Raw genomic sequence first — 16,038 nt, 5'->3', positions numbered from 1 at the left:
CATAATTAAAAATAGTACACAAGATGTCGTGCCATTATATTTAAGTTGGGATGTTGTCAGCACCTGTTTCCTCAGTTGCAAAAAGTTACCCATCTTTGCCTTAATAGTTTTCCTATCCATCCAACATCTACAGCTTTGGATTTCTCCCAACATTCCCTTTCCCAAAAAAAAGGTCCCATAGAAAAACATGCATTTTAAACATGAGTTGTTTTCTTTTTATTATGAATGGATGACTTTACAATGCAGGCATTTCTGCTCCTCAAAAACATGCTTAAAGTTTGCAGCTGAGGCATCAAAAATAGGTGTTGATGTAACTTCCATGAACTGGAGATCGGGGAAAAATTTTACAACACAAGTCCAAAAACTGTAATTCCTAAAAATTTAAGACTACGGTTGAGACGTCTCTCATGATCCAAGAGAGGTGCAAACCTTTCCCACCAGCTGTGCACTGCAATCTTACAGAACACTAAGGAAACGCAGCATAGAAGTGAAGGGTCAAGACACCATTTGTTCCAGTATAACACACAAAAGGACAACTTACAGTTTTATTATGTCATTAAGATAACATACTGCCTCAGGGCATATCATCAACATTTTTGCATGGCAAAGAATGATTTATTCCATCTACTGACTTTGGTAACAAAATCAAAGTTCGGATACTGCATACCATAGTAAATACTATTTAAGTTCACTAAAACCTACACAGAAAGGGATAAATATTCTGCTACCAAAGGCAAAGAGCAAGGACATGTACCAAAATGTTGGGAGAGTGCATCAAGTAAGCTAGCTTTTCACAGATAGCCCCCAAATCACTGCCAAGTCTTTTCATCCTTCTTTAGGATGTTGAAGAAAAACACTGACTGACGAGCTCCACTTAAAAAAAAAAAAAACAATTAAACTTTCAAAAAAAAAATGCAGCATATTCAGGGTTCTATCAATAGTATATATTTTGAATGCCCAATTGAGGCACTTTTTCAAAAGAGGCCTCCACCTTCAGAAGCCCAGAGCTAACTGCGAAGCCAATTTACTGCCATGCAATAGAAGTGGTGGTTTTTTAAACGTCCTCCTGATGTTATTAATCCTTTTGCCTCCAGTACATACATTCACAGATGTACTACAGCCAAGTTCTCCTTGCCTTCCTCTTAATTCCTGTGGCCCAAAGAGCCTTCATGAGAGAAAGAGATACAATGCTGGGTAGCACTCTGCTTAAATATCTGCCTATAGGGAATGACAATGGTAGCAAAAGAAGGCATAATGAGAAGCCTGAAACGTGTTTCAATGTTATGATGATATAAGAGGCAGCTCAATCTTTGCTACCGATCTGTATGCTTTGCAAGCCAGTCTTTAAAACCCGTAATTGCAGAAGAGACATTTCTTTTTCCCCAAGGCTGACAGAACTGAACAATTTTGTGAAACAAAAGATACAACTGGAGCTTCTCTTTACAAGATCAGATTAAGAACATACAAGAGGCAAATTAAAGATCAATTATAAATAAAATGTGATCAAAAACAAAACCAATTTTTTAAAACAGTTTATAAATACATGTTTTAAATCAATCCCAACACACGCTCTACCCCACTCCCAAATAAGGTCTGTTTTAAGATGTCTTTAGTCTAGAGCTGTTCTGTTAGTTCTGGTAATCCTTCCCTATTTCAGAGAATTGGTCACAGCACATATCTTCTGATTATCTAAGCTACATGGCTCATGGGTTTCTCTCTTTTTTTTTCCTTTTCTTCTAATTTTACAATTCAATCATTTCAAAATATCAAACAGAAGCAGAAAAAAATCAAATATTAAAAACTTGCCAAAGGAAATAAAACAAACAGCCCAGATAAAACACATTCTTAAATACATGAGGTAACATTTATTGGGCTCTTCAGAACATTTAACAAATATGAGGTTAGGCACAGAGCTTTCCACTCTGTGAACTTTTTACAGTCTTTGTTAGATCGTAACAGGGAATATTTCATTTGCTGGGTGACTAAAAGTCCATGCCAATTATGAAAGGCACAGTAAGATTGCCTATATGATAAGTCAAAGCATTTGGATAGTCATAAGGGTTTTCCCTTAATTATCATTTTTAATTAGGTATGATCGGTAAAAGTTGCATGTTTTACTGTTAGTGTAAACTACGCTAATAGTTTTAGTGCATATCCATGCTATCATAACCTCATTACCACCCACTGGAATATAATCATCATTCAATGGTCATATGCAGGAGACCATGGCTAAGAATTGAATTTAATAGAAGCAGAGGACTTCTATAATTCAAGCAAAATAAGAAGCCTCTTAGAATAAGGTTTTTTTGTAATAGAGTTTGAAAACCGGGTCAAGTAATTTAAATGGAACTGATCGCAAATAAACGGCTAAAGTTTACTGCAATTAGTGGCACTTCAGAAGAATCCACCTGACTTTTGAGAAGCTAGCTCAGTATTCAGCCTCCCTTTTCTTTCCTCACTACACCCTGAAAGGGCAAGGTCACTTCACTCACCGAAAGACTCCAAATCCAAGGAATCCAGGGATGTTTCTTCTGAAAATATACTACATTCTTCATTGTTCTTTGCAGAGTTTTTAAACAGAACAGTGACAAACATGTTTTATTTTTGAGCAAAAGTTGTTTCAGTGTTAAATCACACTGACTTCCAAAATGGAAAATTGTAATTAAGCAAACAAAACCAAAAACGTTTTAAAAAACTGCTTCTGAGTATCACCCCTAAACCAATTTTAAATGCTTTTTGCTTGCAAATGGTTTTGAAAGACTGGTATCTGCACTTCATGTAGCCCAAATTAAACCTTCTTAAATGTTATTGTGACAGTTTAGACAAAACATATTTAACCAACACACATTGTGTTACTTTCCAACTCATCTAATCATTGTTATTGACTATATATGCAATGACATTCATTCTCTATTACAAAGAGAACCAGCTGCTTTCTGTAATGTTCACATTAACCAGCCTTTTGGAAGTCAAGTCAGTGAGGAAACTTACATTTTACTCATTTCAAACTTGTATGATTGACTCTTCGCAAATGAAATTTTCAACTGAAAATTAATGCTCAACATATGATATGCATCTTCAAGGGTCATATTTTAAAAAACACTCAATCTGGTAAAAAGCCTAATTTACTTAAAAGATTTTAAATTTCAGAAAACAAAGGGTAAGTGCTATAAAAATCAAAGCATTAGAAATGCCAGTTTCACATCAATAATGCTTTGACTTGCTAGTGAGCCACTTAAAACTGTAGTGAGGACAACAAGAACTGTGAGTAGAACACCCTTTTCTTCCCTAACAAATCATACCTGCTTCATTTTCCACACTAAACCCATGAGCCAACCAATGTATCACCTGTATCATGGTAGCACAAATATTTATCCCAGTGTCAAAGTCTGATGCCCAGAGTCCCACTCATTCTGCAACTACTGCTAATTTGGTCTTGGACTTCTGTTATGTTCCTCATTCTTGCGCTATGCTTCTCAGTACATACTTGACTGTGTAGGCAAAGGCTGCAAAACCAACTATAACAAACAAGTTCGCCAAAGCTCCTCCTAAGAGTCCATGATTACGATTGGCCTGCTGAAGACCGGGGTGATTGGCAGCTGCCAGTGGTATGTGCCCATTAAGAAGTGGTATCCCATTTTGACCATGGTGCGCTTCCCCATCAGGGACAACATCTGGTAATGGGAGAGGTGGAGGTCTGTTATTAAGCTCTTCTTGTGCTTTCTGTTTTTGTTTGATCTCCTGGAAGACAAAAATGAAAGGAATCATTGGAAGTGAAGTGGATTAAGCGTTCTGGAAAGTCACCTTGTAGCCTTATCAAAAAGTCCATCAGTGCAAAGAAGTGAGATTGAGGCAGAAGGTATTTCTTCTTAATGTATATCCAGGTGCAGCTCCACAGAGACAGCTTCTTGCTCATTTTTTAAAATCGAATCCATAATGGAGTTTAGAGATGGAAGGTCATATAGGTCCCATCTACTTCTGGATTGTTCCATATATTGTATTTTCCAATGCTCTGTATCACTGTAAGTGTCCTAAACAGTGGGGATTGCATAATTTCCCTTGAGGTAACTGTTCCGCAGAGTACTGGGCTTCATTATTAGTAACTTTTCCATAATATCCACCCTAAAAGTTTTTCCTCATACTATAACCCCATTATTTATTTATACCCATTTGAACAGCCCTAAAAAAATTCAAATTCTTTGGAGATTTACACCTTCAAATATTTGCCGACAGTAACTATGACACCTTCTCACGGTAGTCAGCCAAATTATATTTAGTTTTTAATGTTCACTTGTACAATTTCTACAGCTGGTTCAAAATTTTCAAATTTGAATTTTTTCTGAGAACGGGGACACCTTTTTTCAGAAAACATCTTTTAAGACCACCTTTAGATTTGCCACCATGAAGAATCTTGAGTAGGAAAATGCAATTCAAGTACTTTTAAAAAGTTATGAATAAACCAACAATTCTCAAAGAACTGAAATGGAAGAAACAGGAATCCTCAGAGCATTGTCTCAAGGCTAGGACGCCAAGGAAGTCTCTTACAAGTTAAAAAGTATACATACTCAGGTTATGACAGCAATATTATTACCACAATAGGGTATCAAACTGCACATCTTAATCGTTATGGGGCTATCAGGAACAGAGTACTGTGAAGGATGGAGGACAACATGTTTCTGGCAACTCCTCTAGCTGATCATAGGAAAAGCAGATTCCAATGCTTCAGTCCACCATTAATTCTGACAGGAGGAGGATGTGGAGATGAGACCCCTGAGCTCAGAAGGCCACAAGGAAAAAAGTCTACCAACTGCAGCATGGAATGTATATAGATGTGTAATGGAGAATGTAGGTAATTAAACTCTGAAGTCTGGATTGATTTGATGCACTGAGTTTCAAAAGCCCTGATGGGAGGTCTGGACCTACTGACTGATTACTCTGCCCAGAAATTCTCTTTGTGCCTGTGAATGTTGCTGACAGCCTCACTTTGTGCTCATCCAAATTATGGCTGTCTTCTGTATACATAAAATGGAAGAAAGTGCTTTCTGTAGGTTTCCTCCCTCCTCTAGCACATCTATATTGGGCAGCTGGAATTTTTCCTCAAATGTACAACTTCTGATTCTTTGTATTTAAATATAGAATTTTCTACCTAGAGAACCATGTTTCTAATTTTTGTACACTGAAAAATTGGGCTGCTTTCAAGGGGTCTCAAACTGGACACGCAAAATTGAGGAACCTAAAAGTCTTTTGAAAATCTTGGCCAATTAATTTGCATGATCTGCATATTTACACAGATAAAATGTGAAAGCCAAAAATAATCAAATGAACTTTCTTACCTCCACCACTTCAGGGAAGAGCTCACAGAAGACTTTATCTTTTAAATTATATGCTAAGCTTTGTGCAGCAAGCTGTCTTTTCTATCAAAGAAACAAGAAAGGAACATCAGCTTGGAAATTAAATTTTAAAATACACATTAAACATTAAAGCATCTGGAGGATATTTCACATGAGAATGCTAAAATGCTTACTACACTTTGTAATATTTGTAGCTACTTCACCTTTGTGAATATTGACTCAATGGTAATAACTTTCTATAAACCCTACTCTTCAGAAGTTCTTAACTTCATTTTATTTGACTACTTTTCCATTCTGTGTCTACCCAATGGTGACTATTTTTTTGGGGGGGGGGGAGGAGGAGAGGAAAGGACAGAAGAGGAGGGGAGAAATAGTCCAATTAAAAAAGTAGCTACATTTTATGGAGAACCTTCACTTCAAAACAGTCACAAGGTCTTGTCCAGAAGGGTGCATAAAAAAAAAACCTTATAAAATCCCTCCCCTGGATCTGAGAGGCAGACTTATTCAGCCCAGTGCTGAATTCCAATTAACTTATTAATACAAAAATATTTCAGTGTAAAAAGTTAGCTTTGTAGTCAGAAGCTATTGCACTGAACAGTTACATTTCCCTCTTGTGAGCCAAATCCTTGACCCTTGTTCCTTTAAACACCCTCATCTGCCCTCTGACCAAACTCAAAGGCAGAGCCAGGTTTAGAACCTGAGACTGCTGGATCCCAGGCTTGTGCTAACCACTGGGATGTGTTCAACATATCCAGACTCGAACAATAAATAAATAAAAATAGAAGATATGATATTATTAGGAGCTTACTGTGAACTCTGAGGTTTCGATGCTGCCCAATGTGGGGCCCTTTTCCACCATAAAACTAAGGAGGCCTGTCAAGATTGTTGAGACTGACCAAGCTGGATTCCATGTGTCAGGGTGGAAATCCGTGATTGAAAGACACAACCTTCAAAAACCAAAACAAGCAGTGCAGTTTACTGTTTGCCACTAGTAAAAAGGGGAAATAATGCTACATGTGATACAAATTTCAAAACAGGTGTTAAAATATTAGAAGAAAATCTTTACCTTGTATTACATTTAAATCTTCCATTAGGAGTTATCATATAAATACTAGGAGGTTTAAAAGGAAATTCTCTGGGGAAAATTAGCTTCCCATGATAATAGCCACCTGTATTGTATAAAAAAAGAGAAACCATTTGTTCTACATTAAGGAAATACTTTCCTAAAATACAGCATTGCGTCAAATAAAATGTAAAGGTATCTTTATAACTTACACACTCCAAACATTTTAAAACTTCAAGGATACAAATGGTGGTTAATACCTTTGGGAAAGACATATTTTGGAGGTACTATTATGCTTTCACCTGCACATGGCAAGCAATGTTTTCCAATAGTCAAGACCTTAATTCACCTACACAGTTTTCTCCCTAAAAGTATTTAAACCCCATATCTGCACAAATGGCAGGGTTTGCTCACTAGCATCACACTGGACGTTCTAAATCCACTGGAAAAATCCAATTTCAGAAGCAGATCGTTTGGGAAAGGCTGGAATATACAGTGAAGTATTATATTTAAGCAAATTAATTAGATATGGTACTCAGCCTCTCCAGGGATGGCATTCACAAAATGGGCGCATGCCTCAGCTCTGGTAAAATAAACCAGAAATAAGTTTTATTAGCCATTTCTCTATTTTTTTTTAAAAAAAGAGAACTGACAAAATTGGCTATTTTTAACATTGTTCAGCAGGATATCATGATGTGCCACCAATTAATTAGGCTCTCTCTGCTTTCTGGGAGATCTGTGGCCATCACTAAAAATCAGACTTCTTTTTTTGCCACATAGAAGAGATCAGAGAAAACTGGGCTAAGACTGAGGAACATTGAGGAATCTGTTAGAATTCCTTGCTGTTGCAGGGAATCATTAGAAGACAATGCAAACACTACCTCATTTCAAGAGACTATCAGGCAAGTCAAGTGCAAGTGTTACAGTTTTAAAATAAAAGTAAATTGTTGTGCTCATACATTTTGAGAACCACTTCTGTTACACAAGGAAGACCCATTCATGCAATTATGAACTACTACTGATCAAATATACAGATAACAATATACAATATGTGCATGTTTTTGCAAAAAGCTAATGTTTACCTTCATATGGAGTCATTTCAGGTCCTCGTACAACATAGTGCCTAAAGAAACAAAGGAATTTTGTATTAGAGGAGGGAAACCCAACACCTTACGTGCATCAAATTTCCAAAGGGAACACAAATTATAAATGGGTTTAGCACGTTAGCTAAACAGCTATCTCCCTTTGCTAGTCCTCACACCAAAAAAAAAAAATGCCAATATAAAAATGAAGGTGCATATGAGGCTCAGATGGTCTGGGGTCTATGCTTATAAGAACAATTCATTTTGATTCTTACCATTCAAGGATATTAGACGGGAGGGGTTCAGCACAGATATAAGGCACTGGATCTTTTTTAATTCGAAGGTAGTCCTGCTTAAGTCTCTGCGTTGCTGTTGTTGGTGCTCTCTTATTACTGTTGTTGCTCATCTAGTTTTTTAAAAAAAATTATAAATAGACATGATCTCAGTATAATCATAACAGTAACATGGTTGACATGGTTAATGAAAGCAATCTCCCTCAAACTAAACGGTGGTCACAACTTGTTCTTGTCGGCTCACCGAAAAGATAGACTGCAGGCAGAAAACTAAATTTCCACCAACTAGTACTAGATTCTTTGATCCTGAAGACTTAATGTAGTTAGTTCTATTATGGATACAAAGGCTGGTCTGAACAATGTATCCAAAAAGATTTATGGATACAAAGGCTGGTTTGAACAACACATCAGAAATGTCAAAGCACTGTTACATCAATACAACTGAACATCTAGTCTGCCCAGATTTTATTTGATTATCTCCCTAACAAGAAGTAATTTGCTTTGCATGTTTAGTCTTTCAAAAAGAGGGCAATCACTCCTCTGAATGTTTTTGAATTCTGAGCCCAGGACTACTCAACAAAAACTAATTTTATTATTATTTATTTACATTCTGGCAGTCCCAAAAGGCTCCAAGCTCACTGTGTTAGGTGCTGTACAAATATAGAATAGAAAAAGTCCCTAACTCAAAGACAAGACATATAGACTAACAATAAAGTAACCTGTCAAAAGTATAATATATTTTCTTCGCAGTTTTCCCTTTGCATAACAACTCTTCCCTCGTGCTGCATCAACTTCCCATCTCCAGCCACCAGTTAACCTACCTCAGTCCCCCACACCCTCTTTGCATCCTCCCAGTAGGAGAACACTCAAGTCTAAAACTACCGCAAACAACCTTCCTTTCTGCATAGCTAGTTCTCCAGTGATTTTCCATTTCTCAGACATAAAAGCTTTTTAAAAGAAGTTCCACTCAAACATTTATATACTATGGATGCTTGAATATCATCACCACCACGTTGTATGCACATATGGCAAATTTAGAACATCCTGTTAGCCAACCAGTTTCCAGCGATAATGCAATCATGTTTCAGAAGTTTCTCTAAACATTAAAACCAAGCAGAGAAGACTGCTACCCGATGAGTAGCAGCTACTGTTAATAGAAAAAAAAATCACTACATGAATGGCTCTGCATTATACAAGACACCTTGGAAAAAAATCAATCTGGTTTTGTGCCAGAGCACAAACTGAACAGATTGTGATGGCTGATACTCTTGACATGCTAAGCACAAGATCCGCACAGCAGGGCCACTACTCTGCAAAGCCACTAGAAAGACTACTAAGGGACACTGAGCACGTGGATTTTTAAGATTTTTTATACATCCAAACTCTTGCATACCGTTTTGTACTTGATTTTCAAAATAATGCCCCAATAGAGAGAAAAGACAGCTATTTACTTCTAATTGGTTGTCTTAGTAACTTTCATAAAAAATTCTAATTAGTTTGATAATGTGTTAATATAAGACCTATTTTCTCTCCACATTCAATGTTATCTAAAGATTAGAAATGGAAAAACAAAACCCACATTTTTTTTTGCTGTACTAGCTGCCTTTTTAAGACAGAATATATTGTGCTATATGAGGCATTTCTATTTTATATCAAACACGCTTGTACAGTATTCCAACCAAACTTGCCCACTGCTACCAACAGAATAAAAGTATGATTAATATATTCAGGATTGAATAAGATATTCACTGCAGCATACATATAGCAATATTAAAAAGTGAACAGCCACTGATGAAATCAGCTGCATGGTAAAACCGCTTCCTCTCTTATTGAATAGTTTGTGTAAAGTTGAACCTCTAGTCATTAGGAGCAGGGTTTTTTGCAGCTATATTCATCAGGAGTTGAATTCATTTCCTGATTCAATCTACATTTAAAGCAAAATGAATTTTTATCTGTGCTGCTTTTGACTCTAAAAAACTTTGAGAAATCCCATTATAAAGCACACTGACTTTTGTGTGCTAAAATAAGAATTATGTTGTCTGCTTTAAGACCCATTAAATCAACAGAAAAGGAATTTTCAAACCAAGTTGTGTCCTCAGATGCACATAAAGCTCCTACTGAAATCAAAGATGTCAGTAACAAAGGAAATGTCATGTCTTTTGTGGGAAGAAGGGAAGCAACACCCTTTATCAACTAACATCTCTAGAACATACACTATTTAAAAGCCTCCATTCAACTTTTTTCATACAATGAATCACAACTTCAAGCAAGTCAGTTGGCCTTATTCTTAGAAGTTTGACAACTTTTATAAAGGTATGAGACAGTGCTCATTTAATGCTCTAGTAGACAATGAAATAAAAAAATGTATTAGACAACTTTCGGATTGCTGACCATATTATTAAATGGTGTCCCTTGAAATCTGACTAACTAGTGTACAACTGGATGTATTCTCCCAAAAGACCAGTGGTTTTGTGCCTTAGCATAAAGATAAAAGAAATATAGAGAAGATAACAGTGTGGGTGTGTTTTTTGTTTTGTTTCTTTTTTAAAAAAAGGAGAGTAAAGTTACACTACAGCTTGAAGGTAGGATCAAAATAAACGTGAAGAAATGGCCCTCTGGTCATTTGTGGAACTCTGCAGATTAAGACCACCATTAGGTTTTTAAAATGACTCCTTTGTAAATGTAAAGTATTGCAAAGACTGCAGTTAAGAAAGCAGAAATAACAGACACAAAATAGGATTTTTGCTACTTTAGCGAGCTATTTTTTATGCTGTAACGGGCTCTCAACCTGTGACCAGGTCAGGGAGGGGTTACAACCACCATCCCTTTCTTTATGGCTAGATGGGAGGCACATGCAAAAGTTTTTTCTGTTGGAACAAGGGGTTATAGCTCTAATTAAAATAGGACTTGCAAATAAGTTTGAAACACTAGGAATTTAAAATTATGTGCTGATTGCCTCAAATAACCAAAGAAAGTAGGGCATCCAGCACTGTAACTTAAAAGAATTCTAAAATCCAACAAAGCCCAGATTCAATTATCCCTGTCTTGTGACATCCCAGCATGCACTATACCAATAAATTGAAGTCCATCAAAGAACTGCACTGGAGACTGGAATCCAGCTTCAAGGGTGAGGCAAGTGCCTTTTAAAAAAATACAAGAGATGTTCTGATATTCTGGTGGTGAACCATACAAGTACCTAGATATACAAGACAGACAATATTTTTTAAAAGTAACACCATGCTTCCCTAAAATGCATACTAAGGTGTTAGCATGTGCCAGCAACTATGGGATTCTGAGTACCTCTGTTTTTTTGCTCAATGTCCCTTTAGTCATAGTTATTTGAAACATACAATATATAAATCTTGGCCATATTAAAAAACATCATTTGCAAATCACCTTTAAAGGTATGAATATGAATAATTTCAATCTCTCTGAAATTCAGGACTTCAAGAACTTAGCATGTAGCCCCAATTTTGGGAACACATTAAAATAATGAGCAGAGAAATGTACGGCTCCCATTATCTGACTGATGCTGAGGGTGAACAAATCAGTACTCAAAAATATACTATTGTTAGGCTGCATTCCAAGAGTGGCTGACAAAGTTACTAAAGCTTCTGTTCTACCTAAAACATTGTTATTGCTGGTAAGGATGTGGGATACCAGTTAGCTTTTATTAAGCTGCAACACCCTCTAAACTGATTTCTTTATCCCTGGATGCCAATTACAGCAAAACCCAGGGAGAAATACTGGTGAAATCAGTAAATTTCAGTTTGGGGATTATACCTCATGTAGGAAATAAGCAGTTAGATCCCAGCTTTAAACAGAGAAATTTTCCTCCAGGTCTGAAGACAGCTAATACGGATATAAATTATGAACTTTATCAATCAACTACAAGAGGTAACAACCTATTTTTGACAGGAGCTAAGGGAAGGCAAATTAAGTTCTGAAGGGAGGAAATTAAAGCTGAAGAAATTAACAACTCAGACTTTAATTCAAAAATGTATTCAACACAGTTGCAAAAAAGCAGAGCACCAAAGCCCATTTGATCCAGATTTGCTAGAAAACTGACTTTCACATTGTGGATTTTTGTTGTGTCTTTATTTCTACAGCCTCCTGCCTGGTATCCAAATTAGATTTCTGATCCTGCAAACCGCTGCACATGGGAAGACCTCTGTGCCCTTGTGATGCCCCAGTGTAGATCAATGGGGGTTCACCCACAAAGAGAAACATGCATGAATGCAGACTAAGTTATGTATTTTATTTGTTGCAATTGTACTGTGTCAGGCAGTCAGAAGCCTTTGAGAATGGTGTGCCTTACTACTTACAGGTTGCCTGAAAGATACAAAAAATATATTGTAGTACCAGATATATTTGTATACTGTATTGTCTTCCCTGAAATTGTCTTACATAGAGACATTTCTTCCCTGAAATTGTCTCATAGAAAGATACACTCATAGTTCCCTTAAATTAAAAGTAAAACATTTACAAAATTGAAAAGAAATGTATTTAGGAAGTTTTTAAAAACATTCAATGAGAGCAGCTTTTGTTTGGAATCAGACTTTCCTTTGTAGTGTTTTTAGATACACACAAATATCTATGTAAGCGAAGCACCAAAAGTGGTACCCATTCCTGAAAAGCTTGACTTGCTTGTGTATGGGTTTGCAGGGTCTCACCTGATAAATGCAGGTAATTTAGGATAGGGTGACTAATACTTGCCAACAGCATTTGAAAAGATCTTTGCTAACAAATACAGCTTTTTTAAAAAAAAATATAATTCTAACCAGACAACATTCCTTGAAAAAACACAGTTCCCACCTTTTTACCTGCAAAAAATTCCCCATGCTGCTAAACCGCTCACCCCCAAAGATTAAACAGGGGGGAGGTAGACGGGGCCTTGTTCATCAGCAGGTGAGGAAATGACCCCAGAAGAGGGTGGAAAGGAAATGAACGCATCCCGCCGAGGGGCACCCGTCTTGTGGCTGGCTCAACCCCGACTCAGCTTCTTAAACCCAGCCGCGATTCCCAGAGACCGACGGGGCCTCACCACCAGCCAAATCCGCCCCGCACAAGAGATCCTGGCGGCGGAAATAAACCACTGCTCCCGGCCAGCCCATTGACGGGGACCCCGGCTCCCCGCCCCCACCCAGTACCCAGCTGACTCTGGGGAGCAGCCTCAGCCCCCCCCCCCCCATGACACCGAGCTCTGACACCCATAAGCCCAGACACCCCGGGGAGAGGCTCTGGGAGAAAGCCCCCCCCCCAGTCGGGTCTGCTGGGAAAGGAGCAGCGCGTCGGTATCTCCCCAGCTGCTCTCTGGGGCGCCTCCCAGCCCACCCTCACCCCGTTCCCCGCCCCTGCCACGCGCCGTCAGCTCCCAGCAGCAGCCCCGCGAGCGGGCGCCCTTCCCAGCCGCCTCAGACGCCCGCGGCCCGGCCTATGCCCCGCTCACCTCTCGCTGCTCGGGCGGGGGCCTGGGCCGCTCCGTCCCTCGGGAAGGCTCCGTCCGGCTGCGGACGGCGAGGAGGGGGGGGAAAAGGCGCTTCAGCCGGGTCAGAGCAAGCGGTGGGCTCCGGGTCCGTCTATCTACCCCCCCTCCGTCCACCGCCGCTACTATCCAAGATGGCCGCCCGAGGGAGGCAGAGCCCGGCCGGACCCGGCTTCCCCTTCCGGGAGGAGGGACTGAGGCCAAAGCGCGCCTCTCACCAGCTTCCGCTGGAGGTACGGACGGAGCATTCCCAACTTCCGGCCCCCATTCGATTTCCGTTTCCGGTCTGTAGCTGGCTTCCGCTTCCGTTAGGCTGGTGCTGGCTGCTGCTGATGTATTAATTGTGGCAGCCGGCGGCTCTGGTGGTTGGGCGCGGTCGAGGGAAGATGGTGCCGGCCCGGCCTGGCTCCGTGGCGGGGGGAGCCAGGCCGGGTTGGGTGCCGGGGGCTGCGGGCTCTTCTCCCCGACCAGCTCTGGGCTTTCCTCAGTACGACACCGGTACTGCCGCAGAGCAGCACTACCATTCCCTAGCCTGAGCCAGGCCCCGGCAGCCGGGCTGTGCCTGACACATACCAAAGGGCGGGAAACTTTCGTGCCTTCGCCGCCGGCTTTCTGAGCCTGTAGGGCCCTTGTCTGTCATCCGCAAGCCCAAAAACTAGCCGTTTACCAACTTTTTTTAAAGGGCTGATCTCACTTAACGTGACTCCAGGGGCTGGGGCTTTAAGAAGCGCGTCAGACAGTGCCACAGAATCAGGGTGATCCTGTTGCGTGATGATGTCGTCGTCGTCATCCTGTGCCGCATCATTGTCCTGCATTGCAGTGGTGTCGGTTTGCATTACGCTGGCCTTAGCCCCTGTAGCATTCTCAGCAGGCATTGCCTCACTGTGCCGCTGTGCACCACGTGGCTGTAATTGCTCCATGGCCTGATGCTGGTGTGGCAGGCTGGCATAATTTCATGTTCTGGTGCTGCAAGGTCTGTGGCGCTGTTGCACTGTGACATCATTGTAGAAATCTATTTGCACATGAGGTGATGCAATAACTGGACTCTGCTCTTGATCTTGCATCAAAAGTTTTGTAATATTTTATAGACCTACACACAGAGCAAAAGCAATTAAAATACTTGTGCAAACAGCCCACATTAATAAGGCAAAATGTAAAACAAACCGAAACCACTTAAAAATGTGTAACAAAAGTTAGTGATAAAATAATAGTTCTAAGGAAACAGTATCTGTTTCTCTATTTTAGGACTTAACACACAGTTGTCACGATTTACACACTGAGTGCCTTCACAAAATGAATATCAATTTCTGATATACAATATCTGATATTACAGATGTTTAGGGGAAGAGGTTTTGGTGCTCCTGTAACTGAATAGTTTCTCACATCCCTTATTGTATAATTACCTCCTGAATTTATGCTTAACTTTGGGGCATAATTTGTATTCCTGCAGCAGCATAGAAAACATACTTCTTTAAAGCACTTTTAGTATGTCAGTTTCTTTTGGATGTGCAGTAACTGCATTTACACAAACTCAGGACAGCAACATTTCTATATGAAGGATAGAAATATAAAAAGCCACAACTCTGGACTTGTTAGAACATATAAATGTCAAATTAAACAAACTTGAAACAAATACTTCAATGAAGCATATGCAAACAATTCCTCGTCAACAGGAAAAAACAAACCAGGAATTGAGATTTCTCAGTCTAAGGAAGATTTGAATATTTATTTAAGATTTTGCTGAATCGGAACACCTCATGAGAGACACCTCTCATGTGAAATGCTCATTTTGTTGAAATCAATCTCAAAGTGCCACTGACTTCAATAGGGCCAAGATTTCACCCCTCATTTCTGTGAGGGCTCCAAGACACGGGCAGATATACATTCTTACTCTAGTTTTCTTCCATAGAGTAAAAATAATGGGCCTACTCCTGGAAATGAACCAAATGTCACTTCCCCCATGTATGCTGCAAAAGCTTGTATGTTGTCAGGTTGTAGTTTAACAAACAGACACCCCCCCAATGCCAGTGCCCATGAACCTTGGGAGAAGCAAATATTAAAACGTCCCAAAGAGATCCAATATGCCTACAATAATAAAAGTAATTCTTAACGAAAAACAAATGCTTAAATTTGATCCAAGATTTAAATGTAATAGAAGCCTTAACTAAACTTTAATGAGCAATGTTACATTTTTTAAACATTCTTTTTATTAAGATTTGAAATACTCAATCAGCAGCACTCCACTGTTGCAGCCTGAGAGTTTAAAAAAGAGCAAAGATTTATTTTCACTAGAGGACGCATATTATCTCCTTGCTCTTCAGAATAAAGTGCCGTATCTCACAAGGCATGACTAAGAAGTGGAGCTAAGTAACGTGTCTAAAGCCACAAAATCCATTGTTTGGGTACATTCTTCAGGAGACATAAGGAGTAGAAATAAGATATTGACCCACCCTCTAGAGTCCATAAAATGGAAGATTCTGGAGGAATGAGATATGTTTGCTATCTTTTATGTTTCTCATAGTAAATCCAGTTCCAAAAGAAATTCAAAACCAGAGTTGTTATATGAATACAATTACATATTTCTGGATCCGTGAAGTACTATTCTGTATTTTTACTTTTAAATTCTGGAGCATTTTGTGTTCAGGAGAGTGAAGTGAAAAATAAAGAATAATTTATTCTTATCCCAAGATGAGCAACTACTTAATTTGAGAGTATTTTTGGTACTTCATTTCAGCTCTTCAGGCTAGCTATTTTCCCATTTTAT

At 39.1% G+C, this 16,038-nt stretch overlaps 1 protein-coding gene across 1 annotated transcript; it reads right to left on the bottom strand.

Annotated features, from left to right (window-relative positions):
* Positions 1 to 1,842: 1,842 nt before the first annotated feature.
* UBE2J2 (ubiquitin conjugating enzyme E2 J2) lies at positions 1,843 to 13,402 on the bottom strand. Its single transcript, XM_067567265.1, has 7 exons — positions 13,239 to 13,402; positions 7,772 to 7,902; positions 7,497 to 7,537; positions 6,418 to 6,520; positions 6,160 to 6,298; positions 5,334 to 5,414; positions 1,843 to 3,741 (listed from the first exon to the last, which is right to left on the bottom strand). Exons 2-7 carry the CDS (start codon positions 7,900 to 7,902, stop codon positions 3,457 to 3,459), a joined length of 780 nt encoding a protein of 259 aa, XP_067423366.1. The 5' UTR covers positions 13,239 to 13,402; the 3' UTR covers positions 1,843 to 3,456.
* Positions 13,403 to 16,038: the final 2,636 nt, after the last annotated feature.

Source organism: Emydura macquarii, unplaced genomic scaffold (genome assembly GCF_026122565.2).
Source record: "Emydura macquarii macquarii isolate MOO-44397 ecotype Brisbane River unplaced genomic scaffold, CSIRO-AGI_Emac_v2 contig_2768, whole genome shotgun sequence".
NCBI lineage: Eukaryota > Metazoa > Chordata > Testudines > Chelidae > Emydura > Emydura macquarii.
Note: the sequence above shows the minus strand (reverse complement) of the source record. Positions and strands in the feature narration are given on the sequence as shown.